We start from the raw sequence: 22,210 nt of genomic DNA, 5'->3' as shown, positions 1-22,210 counted from the left end.
AGGTAATATACAGACCAGTCAATAGTTTCAGGGAATGAAGGCCAGCAATGTTGCTAAATGGACTAAAGGAAAGAACTGAAGATTGTGCTGTGCAGCACACACTCTCAAAGTGTCTGACGTCGCTGCAGGAATTCTGTGTTTATTTATGTATCTTTCAAATCAGTAGTTTGCTTTACTAAGTAGAAGTGGCGGCCAAGTTGAGAGTCAATCCTTAGCTCTTAGTGGCTTTAGTAGTCTAGAAGATGTGTTAAAACTTGAATTCACTCCTTCAATTTAGTTTTATAAGACCTCTTTTGGTTTATATTATATGATTCATTAAGTCAATATTTAATGATGACCTTTAACATATTATAATATTTTGTTCTTGTTCTCTTTCTTCTTGTCTTTGAATAACATAAAATGTCTTCCTCACAAACATTTTATGCTTAAAGAAAATTTCTAGAACACGTGCAGTTTCCAGAAGCATTTATGTTCCTTCAATTCCCTCTTCCGGAAAGTCTCATGGCTATCACCTCAATGACGATGACAGTATTATGCAACGCACGCCACCTTCTAGTGATGACACAATAGGCCCAGCGTACTACAATCCTCAATTTGTAAGTATGACACATTTGGTGATGGCAGCTGGAAGAGACTACTTACTGTTGTAAATGCATCATGCATGCATCATTAGCTATAAGTAATGATCAGAACACTGAGTTTTAGTGGCTGCATACTGAAGAATTTGAATTCCTGTATATATGCCTGCTGTCTAGCTGGCAGAAAAGAACAGAAGAAATGAGTGAAAAGCTTTTTAGTTTAGGCTTGGAAGCTAGAGCTTAATCTCATGGCCAGTCTTTCCCTGATCTTTAAAGGAGGGTCATGAACACTGTATTTATAAAAGAATTTGATTTGAGAATGTATCAGTTATTCTACAAATTAGTTTAAAAGATAAACAGAGCTTTTTGATTGAAATACCAAACATAATCTACCAGGTCCATTCATGGATATCTTAACTTTCAGAACAGTAAGTTGTCAAAGTTTTATTCACCAGTCAAAGTATATGATTTATCCATAAATACATATATTGAGTGTAAATAATAAGTATGGTTTTACTTAATTCCAAGACAGAAGTACATAGTACTCTATACTTTTAGATCTAGGAGAAAGAATAACAGTGAGGAAAATGGCAGAAATGAAAGTAAGAATTAAGGAAAGCCTGAAGGGATGACTTAGGCAAAGAATCAGTCTTTTCAGGATTTCACTACTTTCTCTTCCAAAACACTATTTTTATGCCTTTGGGCTTAGGATCAGTTACCTTCAGAAACCATCTCATTTGTGGGCATCTGCATGCTGGTGAGTTTGAGAGTATTAGATACTTTGAATTGTTAACAACTTTAAAAATATTGTAATTTATAAATACTGTCAAACACAGTACAGTAATAAAGATAAACTCGAATGTAACCATAATCTAGATATAAAATGTGCTATATCTAGATTATGGCAGGAGTTCTCAGTGGATTACATAAAGAGAAATAACATGCCTATTTTTCACGTAACTGCTGATGAAAAGTGATGGTATAAACTTAAATTTATAGGTATTTTTAGAGAGGTGCTTTAAAACTAAGCAGTTGCCCTATTTTGTGTCAAACTCTCACTAGAGAGTTTTTCTTCAGCTACTGGTTTTATCATCTACAATGATATTTGAATGTTTTAGTGTTATATTTATCAAATGTTGGTTTTCTGGCTTCATCTTTTCTGTGATACTTGTTTTTTGACACTTTAAAAACATTTTAAAAGAGAATTTTAGCTTCATTCTCATTTATGTATTTGTCAGATCCATGCATTTATTTTTTCTAAAAATATTAATATATTACTTTCATTACTTAATTTTAAAGCTTAACTTATCCCAGAGGTTATTCTTTGGAGTCCCTGTGTTCTTTGGATGTCATATCATCTGGCTTGCCACTCTTACCTCTACAGCTTGGCACTAGCCATTCTTTTAAAACTCCCTATTTTCTGTAGGTAGATTTGATAGTATCCTTACTTCTACAACATCTCAGGACATACCTAGAAATAAATAGTTAAGGCTCACTATCACTAACTTGGGGTCTGAACTTATAAATATACCTGTTTCCGTCTAAAAACATAGCCTTTCTAGCCTTTCCCTTTTTGTATTTGGACTTCCTCACAACAAACAAGCTGACTCTCATTATCCCCAATATCTTTACATATCATACTCCTGTGATGTAATAAAAGTATTTATGATTTTAGAATTTATAACTAAGCATTAAAAAGAAAAAATAATCTTAAGATTTTTTTCGAGACAGAGTTTTTCTGTGTAGTCCTGGCTGTGTTGGAACTCACTGTGTAGACTAGGCTGGCCTTGAACTCAAAGATCTGCCTGCCTCTGCTTCCCTGAGCAGTGGGATTAAACACATGTGCCACCACTGCCTAACATAATCTTTAAAATATTTAAGTTTTTACATGTAGGTCTTGAAGTATTATACTAGCAGGAGGGAAAAGGGACTGTGGGCTTTGTTCCGGACCTGAGGGTCTGATGGTATAGACCCATATAAGACTATCTAGCATTGCTTCTGGTGAAATATCTATTAATTTCTGAAGGCCAGTTTGTTTCCAGGCAAGTTGCAGTGGGTCATTACGAAAACAGGCAGAAAAAAGTTCCTAGAGTCAAATGAAAGCAAAAGCAAACTTCCCAGAGCCTTTGGGTATACCTGAAGCAAATCTACAAAGAAAGTTTATAGCTATGATTGTTTATATTAAAAAATCTGGGGCTAGTGAACTGGCTCAATAGATAAAGGTGCTTGACAGTAAACATGGTGAACTGCATCCTACATGGTAGAAGGAAACACTCAGTTTCTGAATGTTTTTCTCTGATCTCCACATGCACCCTGGCATACGTACATACATGCACACATACACACACACACACACAAATGCACACACACACACACACACGGGACTGTAAAAAAAAAAAAACCTTAAATAAATAGCCTAATGATACCTTTCATGGTCGTAGAAAAACAAGAACAATCCAAACACAAAAACAGTAGATGACAAGAAATGATATGATCAGGAATGAAATTAATGAGATGGAGATTAAAAGAAAAATATAAAGATTAAATCAAGCAAAGAGGGCATTAAAAAAAAACGGAAACAAAACCATAAGACTGAAAAATCCTAGTCAATCTAACCGAAAAGAAAGAGAAAGAGACTAAGATTAATAAAACTAAAATGAGAGGGCTGTAGGGATGACTCAGCAATTAAAAGAGTTCTTGTCCTTCCAGAGCTCCCTAATTAGTTGTCATCACCTCTATCAGTGGCTCACAGACATCTGTAACTGGACTTCCAAGGGATCTACACCATCTTTATAGCCCCAAGGAACCTGATGCTCCTAATCAGCAGGAAGTAATGTACTGTCACCCTCTTTCTGACCTTTGACTTTATACATAGATCTCTTTCCTTTCCTAGCTATCCTTTTCTCTCTCTGATCTAGGGGTTGAAAAGGTGGAAGAGAGGGGTGGAAAAAAAGGGTTAGAGAAGGGTTAGAAGAAAGAGAGCAAATGGTGGTTACAGTAGTGTTCAATGTCTTAGTCAAAACAAAACTGGGAAAGAAATAAAAGAGATACAAATAAGAGTGTAAGGAGTCAGATTATTTCTATGAATAGATGACATGCTCCTTTACTTAGGAAGCCTAAAGTCTCCTCCAGAAAACTGTTCCAAATAAACACTCCTATCAAAGTACTTGTGAAGTGGAAAAAAAAACAAACAACAAAAAACAAAAACCAAAAAAAAAAAAAAAAAAAAAAACCCACAACAAAACATATTTGACAAATCCTGACCCAACCTCAGGCTAAAACAGGTCAGGTTGACTGTCAGGCTTGTAATGTACTCACAGGAACTTTTGCTAACCTTCATTGTGCTCTTCCTGAAACCACAAGGTTTTCTGCTCCCTGATCGAACAGAAACACTATGGTGACAAATCTATGACCTATTCTTATTAAAAGTTCCTATGCTGTCATTTGTGCTTACAGGCACCAGCGTGCTGATGGATATACCACACTTGCAGTGTTTACCTTTATAAACCCCTTGCTCACTCAGCTCAGGGCCTCAGGCTGAGTCTGTCTGGCTAGATACAAACTTGAATTTATAGAGTTCATCCTGGTCTTCTCTTGGGTGGAAACAGCTTCACTACAACCTCTGGGGGCTCATTCAGAATCTGTTCTCTCTCTGAGAAGGATGCCCTAATTCAACTCTCTGAGCCTTTTAGATGGTTTGGTCTTCTGAATTCTGCTGAGGGCACTCTTATGGGTAAGCTCTGGGTGATTAGATGTTATCTGAGGCACAGGTTAAATCTTAACAGGGGACACTGTTGACATTCTGGTAAGGTGACTCCCCACCCTGGGACACCGTCTGTTGTCTGCCTGCTCTGTTGGGTGAATGAGAACATGATGGCTAACCGTTGCTTGTCTGGTTGTTATTACTGTTTGTATTTGTTTTTGTTGCAGTGTTGTGCCCCAGCTTGATCCTGGAGCTTGCTCAGTCTCTGTCCTTTTTATTGGCTCAGTCAAGCCTGCTGTTTAAGTCCTGCAAAACCTTTTATCTCTGAGCTTGCTTTGTTCGCTGTTTGATCTGATCCCACCCTCTAGTCACTTGATCTAATTTTGCACCAATTCAAATATCTTTTGAGTATTATAGGTAATATTGTTATATGCTACTGTGCAATATTAAAAAGCTGGCTCTAGAGTTGGGTTATGGCCTTTCCTCTCCTGACTCAAGACTCAAGCATACATGTTTAAAGGTCTCCTTAAATCTCTGTCCTACGGGGTATGATGATCAATCCTCATTTAGAAAGACAAATGGGTTATGCATTGAACGTATGACAGGAGTCTACTGCAGAAAGCATCTGAAAGACTCTACCTAGCAGTGTTCCAAAGTAGATACTAAGAGTCATAACCAAACTTTCGGCAGAGTGCAGGGAATCATATGAAAGAAGGGGAGTTTGATGTGGAAAGGATAGGAGTTCCACAAGGACCAAACATATCTGGGCACAGTGTCTTTTCTGAGATGGACACTCAATCAAAGACCATGAGAGGATAAAACCTAGAACCTCTGCTCGGATGTGACCCGTGATAGCTCAGTAATCAATTGGTTTCCCATAGTAAGGGGAACAAAGACTATTTCTAACAGGAACTCAATGACTGGCTCTTTGACCTCCCCACCTCCCACAGGAGGAGCAGTACTGTTAGGCCACAGAGGAGGACTTTGCAGCCAGTCCTGAAAATACCCGACAAAATGGAGTTATATGAAAGGGGAGGAGGTCCTCCCCTATCAGTGGACTTGGAAAGGAGCAGGAAGAAGATGAGGGAGAGAGGGTGGGATTGGGGAGGGAATGAGGGATACAGCTGGGATACAGAATTAACAAAATGTAACTAATGAGAAAAATAAAATAAAATAAAATAAATGAAAAAAAATCTCTGTCCTATGTTAAAAATGCCATTTGACTCTAGAACAGAAAGAGGGAGGGAGGAAGTAAAAAAGGAGGGAGGGAAACAGAAGGGGAGAAAGAGAGAACAATCTAAAATACACTATGTATTTTATTTTATTTTTTAATTTATTTTTTATATCAATTACAGTTTATTCACTTTGTATCCCAGCTGTAGCCTCTTTCCTCATTCCATCCCAATCCCACCCTTCCTCCCTCATCTTCTCCCATTCCCCTCTCCAAGTCCACAGATAGGGGAGGTCTTCCTCTCCTTCCATATGACCCTAGCTTATCAGGTCTCATCAGGACTGGCTACATTGTCCTCCTCTGTGGCCTGGCAAGGCTGCTTCCCCCTCAGGGGTAGGTAGTCAAAGAGCCAGCCACTGAATTCATGTCAGAGACAGTCCCTTTTTCCCATTAACAGGGAACTCACTTGGATACTGGGCTACGTTTGAGCAGGGGTTCTGGGTTATATATCCATAAATGGTCCTTGGTTGTAGTATCAGTCTCAGAAAAGACCCCTGTACCCAGATATATTGGTTCTGTTGCTCTCCTTGTGGAGTTCCTGTCCTCTCCAGGTCTCCCTCTTCTTTCATAAGATTCCCTGCACTCTGCCCAAAGTTTGGTTATGAGTCTCAGCATCTGCTTTGATACCCTGCTGGGTAGAGCCTTTCAGAGGCCCTTTGTGGTAGGCTCCTGTTGTGTTTCTTGTTTTCTCCTTCTTCCAATGTCCATCCTGTTTGTCTTTTTGAGTGAGGATTGATTGTCTTACCCAGGGTCTTCCTTCTTTAGGTGTACAGATTTGTGTAGGTTTATCCTATGTTATATGTCTAGTATCTACTTATAAGTGAGTATATACTGTGTGTCTTTCTGCTTCCGGGATAGCTCACTCAGGATGATCTTTTACAAATCCTACCATTTGCCTGTAAATTTCATGATTTCCTTGTTTTTAATTGCTGAGTAGTATTTCATTGTATGAATGTACCACAATTTCTATATCCATTCCTCAATTGAGGGACATCTGGGTTGTTTCCAGGTTCTGGTTATTATGAATAACGCTGCTACAAACATGATTGAGCAAATGTCCTTGTTGTGTACTTGAGCAGCTTTTTGTTATATGCCTAGGAGTGGTATAGCTGGATCTTGAGGAAGCGCTATTCCTAATTGTCTGAGAACATGCCAGATTGATTTCCAAAGTGGTTGTACAAGTTTACGTTCCCACCAGCAATGGAGGAGGGTTTCCCTTTCTCCACAACCTCTTAAGCATGCATTGTCACTTGAGTTTTTGATCTTAGCCATTCTGATGGCTGTAAGGTGAAATCTCAGGGTCGTTTTGATTTGCATTTCCCTGATAACTAAGTACATTGACCATTTCTTTAAGTGTTTCTCTGCCATTCTGTATTCCTCTTCCAAGAATTTTCTGTTTAGCTCTGTACCCCATATTTTAATTGGATTACTTGAATTGCTGCTATTTAACTTCTCGATTTCTTTATATATTCTTGATATTAGCCCTCTGTCAGACATATAGGGTTGGTGAAGATCCTTTCCCAGTCTGTAGGCTGTCATTTTGTTCTGACAATATCTTTTGCTTTACAGAAGCTTTTCAGTTTCATGACATCCCTTTTATTGATTGTTGATCTTAGAGCCTGTGCTGTTGGTGTTCTGTTCAGGAAATTGTCTCCTGTGCCAATGAGTTGTAGGCTATTTCCCACTTTTTCTTCTAAACAATTTAGTGTGTCTGGTTTTATGTAGAAGACTTTGATCTACTTGGACTTTAGTTTTGTGTAGGGTGATAAATATGGATCTATTTTCATTTTTCTGCATGTAGACATCCAATTGGATCAGCACCATTTGTTGAAGATGCTGTCTTTTTTCCATTGTATAGTTTTGGCTTCTTTGTCAAAAATAAATTACCCATAGGTATGTGGGTTTATTTCTGGGTCTTCTATTCAATTCCATTGATCCATTATTCTATTTCTATGCCAATACCATGCCATTTTTATTACTATTGCTCTGTAGTACAGCTTGAGATCAGGGATAGAGATACCTTCAGATGATCTGTTGTTGTACAGGATTGTTTTAGCAATTCTGGGTTTCTTGTTGTTCCATATGAAGTTGAGAATTTTTCTTTCAAAGTCTGTAAAGAATTGTGTTGGTATTTTGATGGGAATTGCATTGAATCTGTAGATTTCTTTTGGCAGGATGGCCATTTCTACTTTGTTAATTCTATTGATCCATGACCATAGGAGATCTTTCCATCTTCTGATATCTATTTCTTTCTTCAGAGACTTGACCTTTTTTTTTCAAATAGGTCTTTCACTTGCTTGGTTAGAGTCATACCATGGTATTTTATGTTATTAGTGGCTTTTGTGAAGGGTGTTGTTTTCCTAATTTCTTTCTCAGCCCTTTTGTCTTTTAGAAGTATACAGGGGGCTACTGATTATTTTGAGTTAATTTTGTATCCCAACTACTTTGCTGAAGGTGTTTATCAGCTGAGGGAGTTCTCTGGTTGAATTTTTGGGGCCACTCATGTATACTATCACATCATCTGCAAATAGTGACACTTTGACTTCTTCCTTTCAGATTTGTATTCCCTTGATATCCTTTACTTGTCTTATTGCTCTAGCAGGACTTCAAGTACTATGTTGAAGAGATATGGAGAGAGTGAGCAGCCTTGCTTTTGTCCCTGATTTCAGTGGGATTGATTTAAGTTCCTCTCCGTTTAGTTTGATGTTGGCATAGGCTTTCTGTATATTGCCTTTACTATGTTTAGGTAGGTGCCTTGTATCCCTGATATCTCCAAGACTTTAAACATAAATGGTTGTTGGATTTTGTCAAATGCTTTTTAAGCATCTAAGGAGATGATCATGTTTTTTTTTTTTTTTTTTTTTTTTTTCTCCTTTAGTTTGTTTATGTGGTGTATTACATTGATGGATTTGCTTATATTGAACCACCCCTGCATGTCTGGGATGAAGCCTAATTGGTTATGGTAGATGTTATCTTTTATGTGTTCTTAGAATCGGTTTGCAAGTATTTTATTGAGTATTTTTGCATCAATATTCATAAGAGAGAAAGGTATTATGTCTCTTTTTTCGTTGGGTCTTTGAGTGGTTTAAGTATGAAGGTGACTGTGGCTTCCTAGAATGAGTTTGCTAATACTCCTCTGTTTCTATTTTGTGGAATAGTTTGAAGAGAATTGGAGTTAGCTCTTTTTGAAGGTCTGATAGAGTTCTGTACTGAAACCATCTGGCCCTGGCCTTTTTTGGTAGGGAGACTATTGATGACTGCTTCAATTTCCTTGGGGGATATAAGACTATTCAATCTTTCTACCTGATCTTGATTTAATTTTGGTAAATGGAATCTTTCAAAAAATTTGTCCATTTCCTTTAGATTTTTCAAATTTTGTGGCATATAGGCTTTTGTAGTACAATCTAATGTTTGTTTGGACTTCCTCAGTGTCTGTAGTTATGTCCCCCCTTTCATTTCTGATTTTTTTGACTTGGATAGTTTCTCTCTGTCTTTTAGTTAGTTTGGCTGAGGGTTTGTCTATCTTGTTGATTTTCTCAAAGAACCAGCCCTTGATTTTATTGATTCTTTGAATAGTTTTATTTGATTCTAATTCATTGATTTCAGCCCTGAATTTGATTATTTCTAGCTGTCTGCTCCTTTTGGGTGTATGTGCTTTTTTTCTGGTGCTTTCAGTTGGGCCATGAAGTTGCTTTTCTGAGATGTTTCAAATTTCTTCTTGAAGGCAGATAGTGTTATGAATTTTCCTCTTAGCACTGCTTTCTTTGTGTTCCATAGGTTTGGGAATGTTTTGCCTTCATTTTCATTGAATTCTAGGAAGTCTTTAATTTCTTTCTTTATTTCTTACTTAACCCAGTTCTCTTTAAATAGCAAATTGTTCAGTTTCCATGTGTGTGTAGACTTTTTGTCATTTCCATTGTTGTTGAGGTCCAGCTTTAGTCCATGATGGTGAGATAGAATACTAGGGATTATTTCAATCTTGTATCTTTTGAGGCTTGTTTTGTAACCATCTATATGGTCTATTTTGGAGAAGGTTCCATGAGGTGATGAATATACTCTTTTGAATTTGGGTGAAAAATCCTATAGTCATCTATTAGGTCCATTTGACTTAGGACCTCTGTAAGTGCCTTTATTTGCCTATTTGGCTTCTGTCTAGATGATCTGTCCCCTGGTGGGAGTGGAGTGTTAAAGTATTCCATGATTAAGGTGTTGTGATCGATATGTGATTTCAGCTTAATAATGTTTCATTTACAAATGTAGGCACTTTTGTATTTGGGGCATAGATGCTCAGAATTGTGATGTCTTCTTGGTGGATTTTTCCTTTGATGACAATGAAGTGCCCCCCTCATCTTTTTTGATTAATTTTTGTTGAAAGTCTATTTTATTAGATATTAGGATAGCTACCCCAGCTTGTTTTCTGGGTCCATTTGCTTGAAAAACATTTTTCCAGCCCATTACTCTGAGGTAGTGTTTATTTTTGTTGCAGAGGTGTATTTTTTGCATGCAGCAGAATGTTGGATTCTGTTTCTGAAACCATTCTGTTAGTCTGTGTCTTTTTATTGGAGAGTTGAGTCCATTGATGTTGATAGATAATAGTGACCAGTGAATGTTAATTTCTTTTGTTGTGGGGTTGGTGATATTACTGTGTTTTATTGCTTGTATTCTTTTGATTTTTTTTTGTTGTTGTTGTGTAGTTATCTATATCCTGTGTTTTCTTGGGTATAGTTTTTTTCATTGGATTTGAGTTTTCCTTCTAGTATCTTCTGTAGGGCTTGGTTGTAGTGTATATTTTGTTTAAGTTTGGTTTTGTCATGGAACATTTTGTTTTTTCCGTCTATGTTGATTTAAAGCTTTGCTGGTTATAGTAGTCTGGGTTGGCATCTGTGGTCCCTTAAAGTCTGCATGACATCTGCCCATACCCTTCTGGCTCTCATAGTTTCTGAAGAGAAAACTGGTGTCATTCTGATATGTCTACCTTTATATGTTACTTGGCCTTTTTCCCTTGCTGTTTTTAATATTTTTTCTTTGTTCTGTGTATTTAGTCTTTTGGTTATTGTGTGACATGAATTTCTTTTCTGGTCTACATCTCTTCCTTTAAATTGGGAAATTTTTCTTTTATGATTTTCTTGAAAATATTTTCTGAACCTTGGAGCCTGGAATCTTCTTTTTTGTCTATCCCTATTATTCTTAGATTTTGTCTTTTCATGGCATCTTTGATTTCTTGGATGTTTTATGTTTGGAACTTTTCTGATTTTACTTTTTCTTTGAGAGAATTATCAATTTCTGCAAGTGTATCTTCAGCACCTGAGATTCTTTCTTCCATCTCTTGTGTTTTATTGGTGATGCTTACCTTTGTGGTTCCTGATCTTTTCTCTAAGTTCTCCAGCTCCAGGGTTTTCTGTTTGTGCTTTCTTTATTGATTCTAATTCTGTTTTTATGCCTTGTACCATTTCTTTCATCTGTTTGAATGTGGATTCCTGTCTTTCCATGATGGCTTCTATTTTTTTTTTTTGTTTGTTTCCTCTCTACATGCCACTAATTGTGCCTCTACTTATTTGGCTGTATTCCCCTGCATTTCTTTGAGAGCTCTGTTCATTTCCTCTTTATTTGCCTCCATTTTGTGGCTATTTCTTTGAGAGAGTTGTTCATTTCCTCTTTATGTGCCTGTATTTGTGTGGCAATTTCTCTGAGAGATTTGTTCGTTTCCTCTTTATGTGTCTCTAATGACTGGATAAGCATAGTTTTAAAGTCATTTTCTTGTGTTTCTGATGAATTGAAATGTCCATTGATTTTGGGGGTTGCTGATGGAGCCATGATATCCTGATATTTGTTGGGTGTGTTCTTACGTTTGCCTCTGGTCATCTGCTCATCTGTAACCTTCACTGTTTGTTCCTGGAGTCTTTACTTCAGACTGGGTTCATCTTTCTCTGGTGTCTGGAGTATTTTTCAGGAAGATGAAGAGGTCCACAGGTTTGAGAGTGTGTGTTGGTGTTTCAGCTGTACCTAAGGGAGGAATGTGATGCTGGCACTGTTCTCAGATGCTGTTAGTGTGCGCAATGCACAGGTACAGATTCCCTGAATACCTCAGTAGCCTATAGGCCACTGGTATGCAGATCTGCCTGGGCTCTAGGAATTGTTTGTCTGGAATTCACTGGAATTCACTGGCAGAGCAGGGGCTTCAATGTTGAGAACTCTGTCCCTAGAACACAATAGAGTTGTGGGTGGTAGGGACCTGATGTCTTGCTGCTTGCATAGAGGGGCCCTGCAATCACTCACTTGAAGGCACACTAATTTTCTAGCAGAACCAATCAGAAAGCACAGGGGATCCCCTGTTCTCTACTCTTTGATTTGATCCTGCTGTGGCAAATGCTGGTATAGGCGAATAGTTAGCTCAGTGGTGCCGTAGCCATCGAAGTTGGTGCCCTCTGGCACTGTGCTGTTTGGCGGGTACTGAGGGCCACCTCCATAGCCTCCACCTCCACCAGGGAAGGAGTATGGTGGCTGGTCATTGGGGAGTCCTGGAGGGATTGTGTATTCTCTGTCTCAGAACCCAAGCTGGGGGTTCTTTTCTAGGAGCAGCCAGCATTGCGGGCAGAGCACTATACTCTGTGGGGGCACTGTGAACTGTTTTTGCTGCCTCCGCCAAGGAGGGAGTAGGGATATGGGTTAGGGGAAGTGCCTGGGGACTGAGTCCCCATGAGAAGTCTGCAGTGAAGTCCCTGGAGAAGTCCGCAAGTGACCTGGATCTAAATGGTCTCAGTTCACAGTTAGTCCCCTTTCTCCTTGGAAGCCTCGATGTCATTGTTTTGGGTTCAGCTGCCCCTCCATTCAACAATTTCTGAGTTTCAGATACTCTGCCCCTCAGATATGGTGCGCACTGGTCGCCGCCATCTTGGATCCTCCAGACACTATGTATTTTAAAACAGATAAAAAATAGACTATTCCCAAAAGAAATTACTATTGTTTATCTCATACTTTTCTCCATTTTATTTAATTCTCTAAAAGTCTTGCTAAAATATAAACTTATCTCAAGATTTGTAAGACTATTGCATAAACTTCCATGCCTTAGGATATGTAAACTTATTGAATATGGAGGGGTCCACCTATGCTGCAACGGGGAAGCTGTTATACATAGTGAGTAAAGGATCCAGATATTCCTAATACCTCTTTAGAAAAAATTTCTTACAACAAATGGTAAAATTATTTGCTACTGTTATGCCTCATGTTATGTAAATTTTTTTAAATCAAAAAGGATTTATATAAAAATTAGGATATCTACAAAAAATGTTCCCCATTAAGGTAATGGATATTCAAAATTTTTTCTGAAATTTAAACTTTCTTTCTCTCAGGATCTGTAAGACCATTGTGGGAGCAGGGGGATGACCTGTAAATTTCGAGGAAAAAATGGTTAGCTTAACAGGGATAAAACTGTAAAATCCTAATCTTGTAAAAGCTGCTAACTTGCTGTAAACTGTTAAAAATAATTAGGACATACAAGTTAATGATCAACCCTCTTATAAATGATCAAATTCTAAAATGTGCGTAGGACTATATTTGTAGTCATGCTAAGAACAAATGTAATTCCTTTACAGGGATACACTTATTTAGTTTTCTGTGTATGTTTTCAAGGTTAATGTAAAACAAGTAGGCAAGTAACCAAAAAAGAAGTAAAACTTGTTTACAATCAGGTATACCTAATATTTGGTCATCAAAATTCCATCTCCTTCATTTTGTTGATGAGTATATTTAAGCTATTAAGTATGGGCTTTTTCCCTTAATTTCTTCTTGACAAGTTCACTGCTAGCATGTAGAAAAGCTACTGAGTTTTGTATGCTAATTTTGTATTTCACTGTTGTATTCAGGTTCTTCTTTTCCAAAGAGAAGTAGACCAGGTTGAGATCTTTATGAATTTGATTTTTTTATTGAGTCACATAGGCCTGGCTGGGAGCAAGTACCTCTTGTGAGTACAAGTCTGAAGAAGTGGCCCAAACTTAAAGTGAGCAAGTGTGGCACATCCGATTATCATGGCTGTGATGGCTGTTAGCAAGCATGACAGGAAACACAATTTTAATAAGAATAGGACACTTGTGTCACCATGGTATTTCTTTTTTGATTGGAGAACAGGAAGCCTTGGGTCACAGAATCAGAACAATGCATGTTAGCAAAAATTCCTGTAAATACTGTGCATGCCTAAGGGTCAGCTGACCTCAGTTTTAGCCTGCATTTGGTTCAGGATTTAGCAGATATGTTTTTCTCATTCCACTAATGGAAGATATACATATACCAAGATTAATAAAAAACAAAACAAGATGGGTGGTAGCACAGCCCTTTAATCTGGTTTAGGAGGCACTTAGACAGAGGCAGGAGGATCTCTGAATCTGAGGCCATCATTATCTATAGAGTGAGTTCTATGACAGACAAGGCTACACAGAGGAACCTTGTCTTGAAAAACAAAACCAACCAACCAAACAAACAAATGCTAAAAATATATGATCTAGCTATACCATTCTTTGGCATATGACCAAAGGGCTTGGCGTCTTTCTCCACAGATACTTGCTCAGCCATTTTTATTTTATAATATTTTATTTTTAAGAATTTTATACAATGTATTTTTTAAAATTTTTAATTAAAATAAAATTACATTTTTTCTCTTTTCCCTTCTATCTATGCTGCCCCCAATTCAAAGTCTCCTCTTCAGTCATTGCTACATATACCTATAAATGAATAAACATACAAATATATCTTGCTGAGTCCATTCAGTGTTACCTGCATGTATATGTTTCTAGGGATGACTAGTTAGTAGTGGATAACCAATCAGGGTTCTTCCCTTGGGAAGGCTAATTCTCCTTTAGGAGTTGTAAATTGCCTGCACTTCTTCATCTAGGGTTGTGCTCTGTGAGATTTTCCTCCTCTATGTTGGGATGTCAACCAAAGTTGGAATTGTTTAGGAAACCATGCTGTCAAGGTTTTATGGATACAGCTTTCCTGTCTTAGCTAGATGGCACAATCTCACAGAATTTCCTTGTTTTGTGGTTTCTACCATGGTCTGTCTTCAATGATGTTCTCAGAGCCTTGGGTGGAGGATTTTTGTGGTAAATGTATCAGTTGAGGCTGGGCATCCCATGGTTTGTTACTTTCCATTTGGAGCAGTTGTGGCTTTCTGTAATGATTTTCTTCTGCTGTAAGAAGAAGCTTCTTAGATGAGGGATGAGGTCTATCCTTATCTGTGGATGCTAGAGTAAATATGTAGAATGCAGTTAAGAACTATACTAGTTTAGGAAAGTGCTGGTACTAGCATCTCCTCTAAGAGGATGTCACTAGCCATATATGGTTGGCTAGGTTTACAGAACCGGGCATAATTTCCTGGTAACTGGCCCTTTCATCCAATTAGAGAGCTGCTAGTTACCACCATGTTGTAAGTACTACTGTTGTACTTTTTGTAGTGTTTTGACTTGCTGGTCATTGTGGTTCATAGGAATGACAGGTGGGTAGAACTATTGATTGATTCTTTCTCTTGGCAACTTGCAAATCATCTTCTGGTATTAGGAGGACGAGTTTTTAGGAAGAGCTTGTGTGTTGCTGTTCTGGGATATGTGGGGTGATTGACTGAAGAGAGACACTGAGGGATGAATTTTAGGCTTCTCAGCAGCAGGCAGATCAGCCTCTCAAGAATGGAACACTAGCAGCTTCCCAGAAGTGCTCTTTGTTGTTACACAAAAGACACTTTTAGCAAGCCAAACCTCTTATCTACCCTAGAGGTTGTCTGAAGAACAATTCTAAGCAATTTTCAGCCATAGGAAACCTCCTGGTTTGCCAGATATGTCTTGGGACTAAGTTATGCAAAGGCTCTGAAAGTCCTTCAAAGGAACAATTCCATAACAATCACTGAGTATTTACAAAAGCCTACTTCAAAGTCTAGGTACCATCACTCCAGAATTTATGCAGATACAATGGCTCTGCTAAAATTCTGCTACACTTCTGAGTCACTTCTAGTGCTAATCCAGTTCCTGTGTCCAAAGTGCACGGTGTTTTTAGCAACAGTGACTTTCAACTTTTAGGAGGCATTCAAGGGCAAAGCTTTCTTGTACTTGCCTGATCAACAACTTGAAAGGAGGTTTCTCATGTCTAGTACTGGCATTTTTGTTATTCTATGTCTCTTGCTGGAGTATTATCATCCCAGGTGTTATAAGAAAAAACATAGATTGATGTGTATTATAAGGAATTTTTGGAAAGGACAGTGTTGTACAGCAGAAGGTTACAAAAGCAGAAAGGAGATCTTGAAAAGGGGGAAAAGAGATATTTAGGGAGGAGGAAGTAAGAGATGGGAATTGAATGCTTGCAATAAGAAAGGTGTTGGGGGACAAATGGGGAAGAAGGAACCAGCTGGAGGGCAGTATATTGAGGGAAGGGAGCAAATGACTGTTAGGGTCCAGAAGACACTGAAAGAACGACGCCTGACTCAAAGTAGCATGCAAACAACTAAGGGCGTTTATTCTGTAGAAGACCAGCATGCCAGGACCACTGCCTTCACAACCTGGTGGCGGCACTGTGAGGGAAGTTGAAAGTCCCTTTTAAAGCCAGAGAGGGGAATTCCTTCTGTGGCTATGTAACCTCGATTGGGATTGGTTGGTCCCATGGAGGATGCCTGACTTCGATTAGGGCTTGGCCCATGGCGGTGAAGGCCCTGTAACTGGTCAGGGCTTAGGGCTTCTCAGGCCAGTAGCTAAGCAGCCTAATTTCCCTTGGCCAATTGTCTTGGCCAGCCAGGTTCTGTAGCTTTTCCCTGCAATTGAAGTTTATTTTTCTGAGGAACAGAAAACTCAGGCCTGTTCCATCTCAGCAAGAAAATAAAGCCCATCACAGTCAGGCTTATTTAGCCAGGCTCTCTCAATGAGAAAATAGTGTAATGACACCTATGTATAAAGATGCCATGCTGGAATATTATTATTATTATTATTATTATTATTATTATTATTATTTTCAGGCTGAAGAAATAATTCATTTTAAAGAGGATTAAAACCATTTTATAAAGAAAGTAGTACAGAGCCAGGCACTCTGAAATGTGACTCACTGAATACTTTGTTCATTAGACACTTCCTGTTTTCTCTGGTTATTCAAAGTGTAAAATCAAGGCTAGGTGTAGTTAATCCCATCACTCTCGAGGCAAAAAGCAGGCTGACCTGAATTCAAGGCCAGGCAGGAAGATTGAAAAGTTCAAACCACTGGGTATGGTGGCCTTTGCCTTTGCTTCCAGCAAGAGGCAGAGGCAGGTGAGTTTCTGTGAGGTTGAGGCCAGTCTAGTTGACATAACGAGTTCCAGGTCAGCCAGGGCTGCAGAGTCAGACTCTTCTCAAGGGGAAAATGTTAAAAGCTCCCTTGAACTTCATGGTGAAGTGACAGGCTACCCTGAGCTATCAGGTGACTCTGTCTCAGAAAGCCAAAGGAAAAAAGTTTGACTGCCAAGACCTTCTATGGTAAGATAGTAGAACAGTATCTAACCATCAGGCCCTGGAAATATGAGCACTCTACACAGTTGGTTTGGCTTTTATTTTGTTTTGTTTTCTTTGGGTGGAATATTATTTTATATGCTGACCTAAAAAATAATTTCAAAAGAACTCTGCATTTTGCCAAACTATTAAATTAAAATTAAAGAAAAAAAAACACTGAAGATTTTTCCAGTTAAATGAAATTGAAAGAACTTGTTGCTACTATATTCCCCAGAAAGATTTGGAAAGTTGTTAGACAATAGCACACATTCACTCAAAGAATTAAAGAAGAAAGACAAGACAAATATGTAAGGGTTATTACTTATTTTGATTTATAGATCTTTGATTCTTACTAATTATGGAACAAATTATAAATGACATCTTGTGTCCAGGTGTGGTGTAAGTAGCAAGCTGACACTTAAGACCCAGTGAACTACTTTACACTAAAAATCTCTGAAGAACCAGCTTATTTGTGGTAAATAGAGTGTGAAGATATTACATGTTTACTGTTCTCATCCTGAGGACTCAACACTTCTTTCTGGCCATAGTGACTGTTTTAAGAGATTTCATCTCCATGCTATGTTTGGTTTTCAGGCCTTGAGTATCTTACTTGTTAATAACAACCTAAAAATTAGTTATTTTTCATGTATAGACAGTGACAAACATCTTAAATGATTAGCTAATGTATGTCTACAGGGATAACAGAAGTCAATTTCGTAAATAATGCAATGACTTTGGTGGAAGTCCCTCATCTGATAGGGGCATATTCTCTGTGATGAGAAAGACAAGATCTGAGGGTCAGGATACCTGGATTTGTATTTTGATTCCATAGCTATTTGCTCATTTTCAAATTTCTTAGACTCTTTGTGCTTAGTTATCTTATCCTAAATATCCTGGGAAAACCTATAGTATACTGCAATTAGCATGTATTTTTTTTTTTGTAGTAGTCATAGATCACTGGCCTTAACTTAAATAATTTCCTGATTACTTTTAAATCTTGAAATAAATTATAGCTTTAAAATTATATTTTCTATTTGTTTTACAATAATTTGTTTTGTATTAGAAGGACAAAGTAATGCTTCTAAGCTTTCCTAGATGCATAACATTGTTTTTCACACAAATAAGCAATATTTTGACATATAAGCTTTATTTTTGGCCAATTATTGAGAAAAAAACAGAAAAATAAAATTACTATGTAATAATATATCACGAATAGGCCCAATTTAGTAGATTACCTATTTTAGTAATCATTGAGGCATTCCGAGTAGTATTTTCAAGAATACAAGTACAAATTTAATTTAATTAAGCAAGTTACATAAAGCATAGGTTTACACATGAATTAAAGGCCTCTTTCTCAGTATTCAAGAATATTCACTGACACTCAGTTGCAATTGAATTTTGATAGTTTGTAAAATTTACATCTTGAGTTTGAGACTGGGTACAAAGCTTGGTAGCAGAAGTTACCATTTTTTTCCTGTTTCTTCAGGAAACAAGATTCTGACCCTGCTTTGTAAATGATACTGTAGTAATGCTCAATCAAATCATATCCACATTTTTGAGTATTCTTTGCAGCTCCTTTTCAACCTTTTGGGGGATAATACTGTATTTGAAATCTGTGTCCAGATGGGAACATAATGAAACAGCAAAATAATATAATAGATAGGTAATTATTATGGCTTTTTTAAATGAATGAATCATGTTTACTGACGGTATATGGCAAAGCTTAAATATAGAATTGTTTTGTAACACTCTAGCCAACAAATGATATATTCGGCTAAGTTCATCTGCAGAGAAATTCTGTATGTAATTTATTTAGAATAACATTTTGAAAGGTAAAATACAGCCTTTCTCTTTCCCAAATAACAGCTAGAAATGTATTTCTTGATTGTGATTCGACAGGGAGGTTGGAACTGAAACCATGATGCTGACCTCAGAACTGCTGCAGAGTAGCCCATTAGCACTTACACTGATGCACCTCGAGACTTTTAATTCTTCGCAAGTCTATTTCCATATTTAATTATGGAAAGATGAGGGGTGACAGTTACACAGTCCCCTCCTCATTCATTTAATTGTCAGTCAGAATGGCAGTTAGTAATTCTTTTTCAAGTTTTATTACAGCATTCACGTAAAGTGTTGCAGCTCCATGCTGAGTTTGCTTCAATTAAGTCATATTTTATTTGCTAATAACTTTCCACAGTGACAGTGACCTTGAAGTTGGCATTGGGAACAATTCTTAACATAAAAGCTTATGTGATCGAGAATTAAATGTGCATCAATTTATTCTGTTTTCTGTTTTTTAAACCTTTCAAATTAAATTTGAGATTGAACATTTATCCGAGTACTCTAGAAGTTAAAAGCCAAGTAGTTGTTAGTTTACATGGTGTCAGTAAATTTCCTTTTGTTGTTCTTTCAGGAAAATGATTTTGCTAATGTCTTAAATTTTGTGTGCCTGTGTGTTTATTTACATACATCCATATATATCCATATATAAAGTATCTTGAATTGATCAGAGGTTGAACCATAAAATTTCAGTAAAACAAAGTTACTTGAAGAATGCCTCATGAACATAATTTTACTCAAGATTGTGTTGAAATAATTCTTACATAAATGTAACATGTATTAGGTGTGTAGCTTAGTAATAGAATGCTTTTGTGTCATATTTAAGGACCTAGACTCTTTAACACTGGAGGTAATTGTTAGCATCATGATTTCTTTTCTTTTCTGCGGTTTTTTTTTTTTTTTTCATTGAGACTGGGTCTTACTGTGTAGCCTGGTTGGGTTGGTACTTAACTGTGTAGATCAGTATAGCTTCAACTTTACAGAGACTTGCCTGCTGGGATTACAGGTATGTGTTAATACACCTGGCTTATGTTTTTTAAGGTTAAAAATTATGATACAAAAGCTTTGTTATTATTATTACAAATCCATAAGCTAGAGTAAATATATTAGATATATTACTATGTACAATACATAAAATAAGATAGTTAAGATGGTTGGATTATTTTTAGGACACATCTATATAATTATGAAATTCTGATTTATTTTTAATTAAAAACAAAATACATTATAAGTGGGAATTTTCTACCACCAGAACTTCCCATGTATTTTGACTTCCATCCTGCCTTCAATGCAGCTCATCCTATGTCTATACATGTCCAAATCTAGGTTTTTCAGGAGTCATGTGAGGTATGAGAATAACTGTCATAGTATTGGATTGCTTGGATTTGAGTGACCCTTTTTAAGAACGGCAAAGGGATGATGTTAATGAGACATCATCAGTTACTTCTCTGTAGGTAAAAGGTGAAAGTTATCCTTACATGTATGGAGTTTGCCATTATCCACAAAGGGTTTTGAAAAAAATCTCCCTTAATTGGTTAGAATTAATGTACTTTTAAGTAAAAGCTCCAATTTTTAGCTAAACACTAGGCATTAGTTTTTGAAAGTACAGCTACCAGTAGGACATTTTGAAGAATTTGAAAAGTAATTCAGGTGACTCTGTTTATTTTAAAGCTTTTAGATACCTTTCTTATTTTCTTTTTGTGTTTGGTTTTATTATTATTATTATTATTATTATTTTTGCTACACTTAGGAATCCCACAGTGTGGAAACACACACACACACACACACACAAACACACACACACTGTATTACAGAGCTTGGTAGACAGCTCTTTCACTTTTCTTTCAAGGATTTGATAAGAGGCTGAGATTCATCATCATATATCAATTGGAAACCCTACCTGTAATGACTATAATACTAATATATCTTCTTATGATGTAATGTTTTATGGGACTGATTCACCTCATGGTGTTAAGGCTGAACGCCCACAGTGAAGATAAGCATATTGAAACCATGTGTAATACTAAAAACATTCCAGAAGTAAAAATGACTTTTTAAAATTTATATAACATCACATTTTCTAAGCTTTAGCAAATGGCAGGAACAAAAAATAACAACAGACATCAGTGTCTGTCTTTTTGTATCTTGGTAGAGGACTTCAAACCTTTTGTAGAATTTCTTTGGTGACTCTCTTATGTGCTTCCTGCATAAGCCTGATTGTACCTGAAGAGAGATGCTGCTCAAGCAGACCCTGTAGTCCATGCCACTTGGTCTTCTCTGCTGACCAATTCACCAGTGTGATCTGTCACAGCTAGGAAATTTCCCTCCCCACTTTTTGGTATTATTCTTTATTAGAAGAGACTCTAAAATAACACTGATTAATATCAATGCTTTTTTATTTTAAGAAATGTCTTAGAAAGTTGTCCTGCCTGTCCTGGAACTCTCTTTGTTGTCTGTAACCATAAGGTTTTTCTATACTTGCCCTTGCTCTGAATAATGACATGGAGACCTTTATATTTATTAAAAAATATAGTGCCTTTCTAAGTGCTGCAGACCATGTGAAACGCTTCCCAAAGACTGTTGTTTCTTTGGCAAATAGCTGCAGATAGCAGGTAAAAACCATTTGGCACTAGCTGCATCCCACTTGCTGATGCAACCTTTGGCATTACTTCCTCAGAGTGGGTGGAAGTCAGAGGTGCTGGCCCAGCTCAGTGGCGCAGGGCACTGAGCCTGGAACTACTGGCCAGTGTTGTGGGTAAAAAGCCTGCACCCATGCAGAAGGAGCAGGGCAGAGAAACTTGGTGGGGCAGAAGGCGTGCCAACAAAAGTACCCAAAGAGAGAGGTAAGTAAAATTAAAGAGAATATTCCAGGTAAAGATGGAAAAGAGTTTAGGGAAAATTAAATTAAAAGATATTAAGTTAAAAAAGAGGTAAAAGAGAGATAAATAAATGCACATAAAAGTAAAGTCTCCAAAAGAGACAGAAAGAAAAATGAAGTCTTCAGAGAAAGGAGAAAGAAAAATAAGTAAAAATGATCTGTAAATGTGTATAATAAAGTCTCTGAAAAAAAGTGAGAGTTAGAGAAAATAGGAAAGAAACTATTTTCTTTTTTTTTTTTCAAGAGAGCATATATTTATTTTTGTATTTGAAGGAAAAAATATACATATACATTTGCAAAATTGTTCAAGAAGGTTAAACCAGAAACAAAAGAGAAATGTATGGAACAAAGGAGAAATTGAATAATACGATGAAGAAGAAGGGAATCCCATAGTGAACACATTTTGTCTATCTGTAGCTCGTGAAAAACATCTCCTCCTACTTAATAATTAAAATCATTGTTGGAGGGATGGCTCAGTGGTTAAGAGCGCATGCT

At 37.1% G+C, this 22,210-nt stretch overlaps 1 protein-coding gene across 2 annotated transcripts in view; it reads left to right on the top strand.

Moving 5' to 3' along the window:
• Positions 1 to 22,210, top strand: part of Stpg2 (sperm tail PG-rich repeat containing 2) — a 575,612-nt gene that overhangs the window by 16,829 nt on the left and 536,573 nt on the right. For both annotated transcript variants that reach the window (XM_060392630.1, XM_060392631.1), the window contains one exon: positions 432 to 596. In XM_060392630.1, coding sequence (XP_060248613.1) covers positions 432 to 596 — 165 coding nt within the window. The remainder of the gene's footprint in view (positions 1 to 431; positions 597 to 22,210) is intronic.

The sequence above is a fragment of the Meriones unguiculatus genome, chromosome 10 (genome assembly GCF_030254825.1).
Source record: "Meriones unguiculatus strain TT.TT164.6M chromosome 10, Bangor_MerUng_6.1, whole genome shotgun sequence".
Classification (NCBI taxonomy): domain Eukaryota; kingdom Metazoa; phylum Chordata; class Mammalia; order Rodentia; family Muridae; genus Meriones; species Meriones unguiculatus.
The sequence above is the reverse complement of the archived record's forward strand: the minus strand, read 5'-3'. Positions and strand labels throughout refer to the sequence as shown.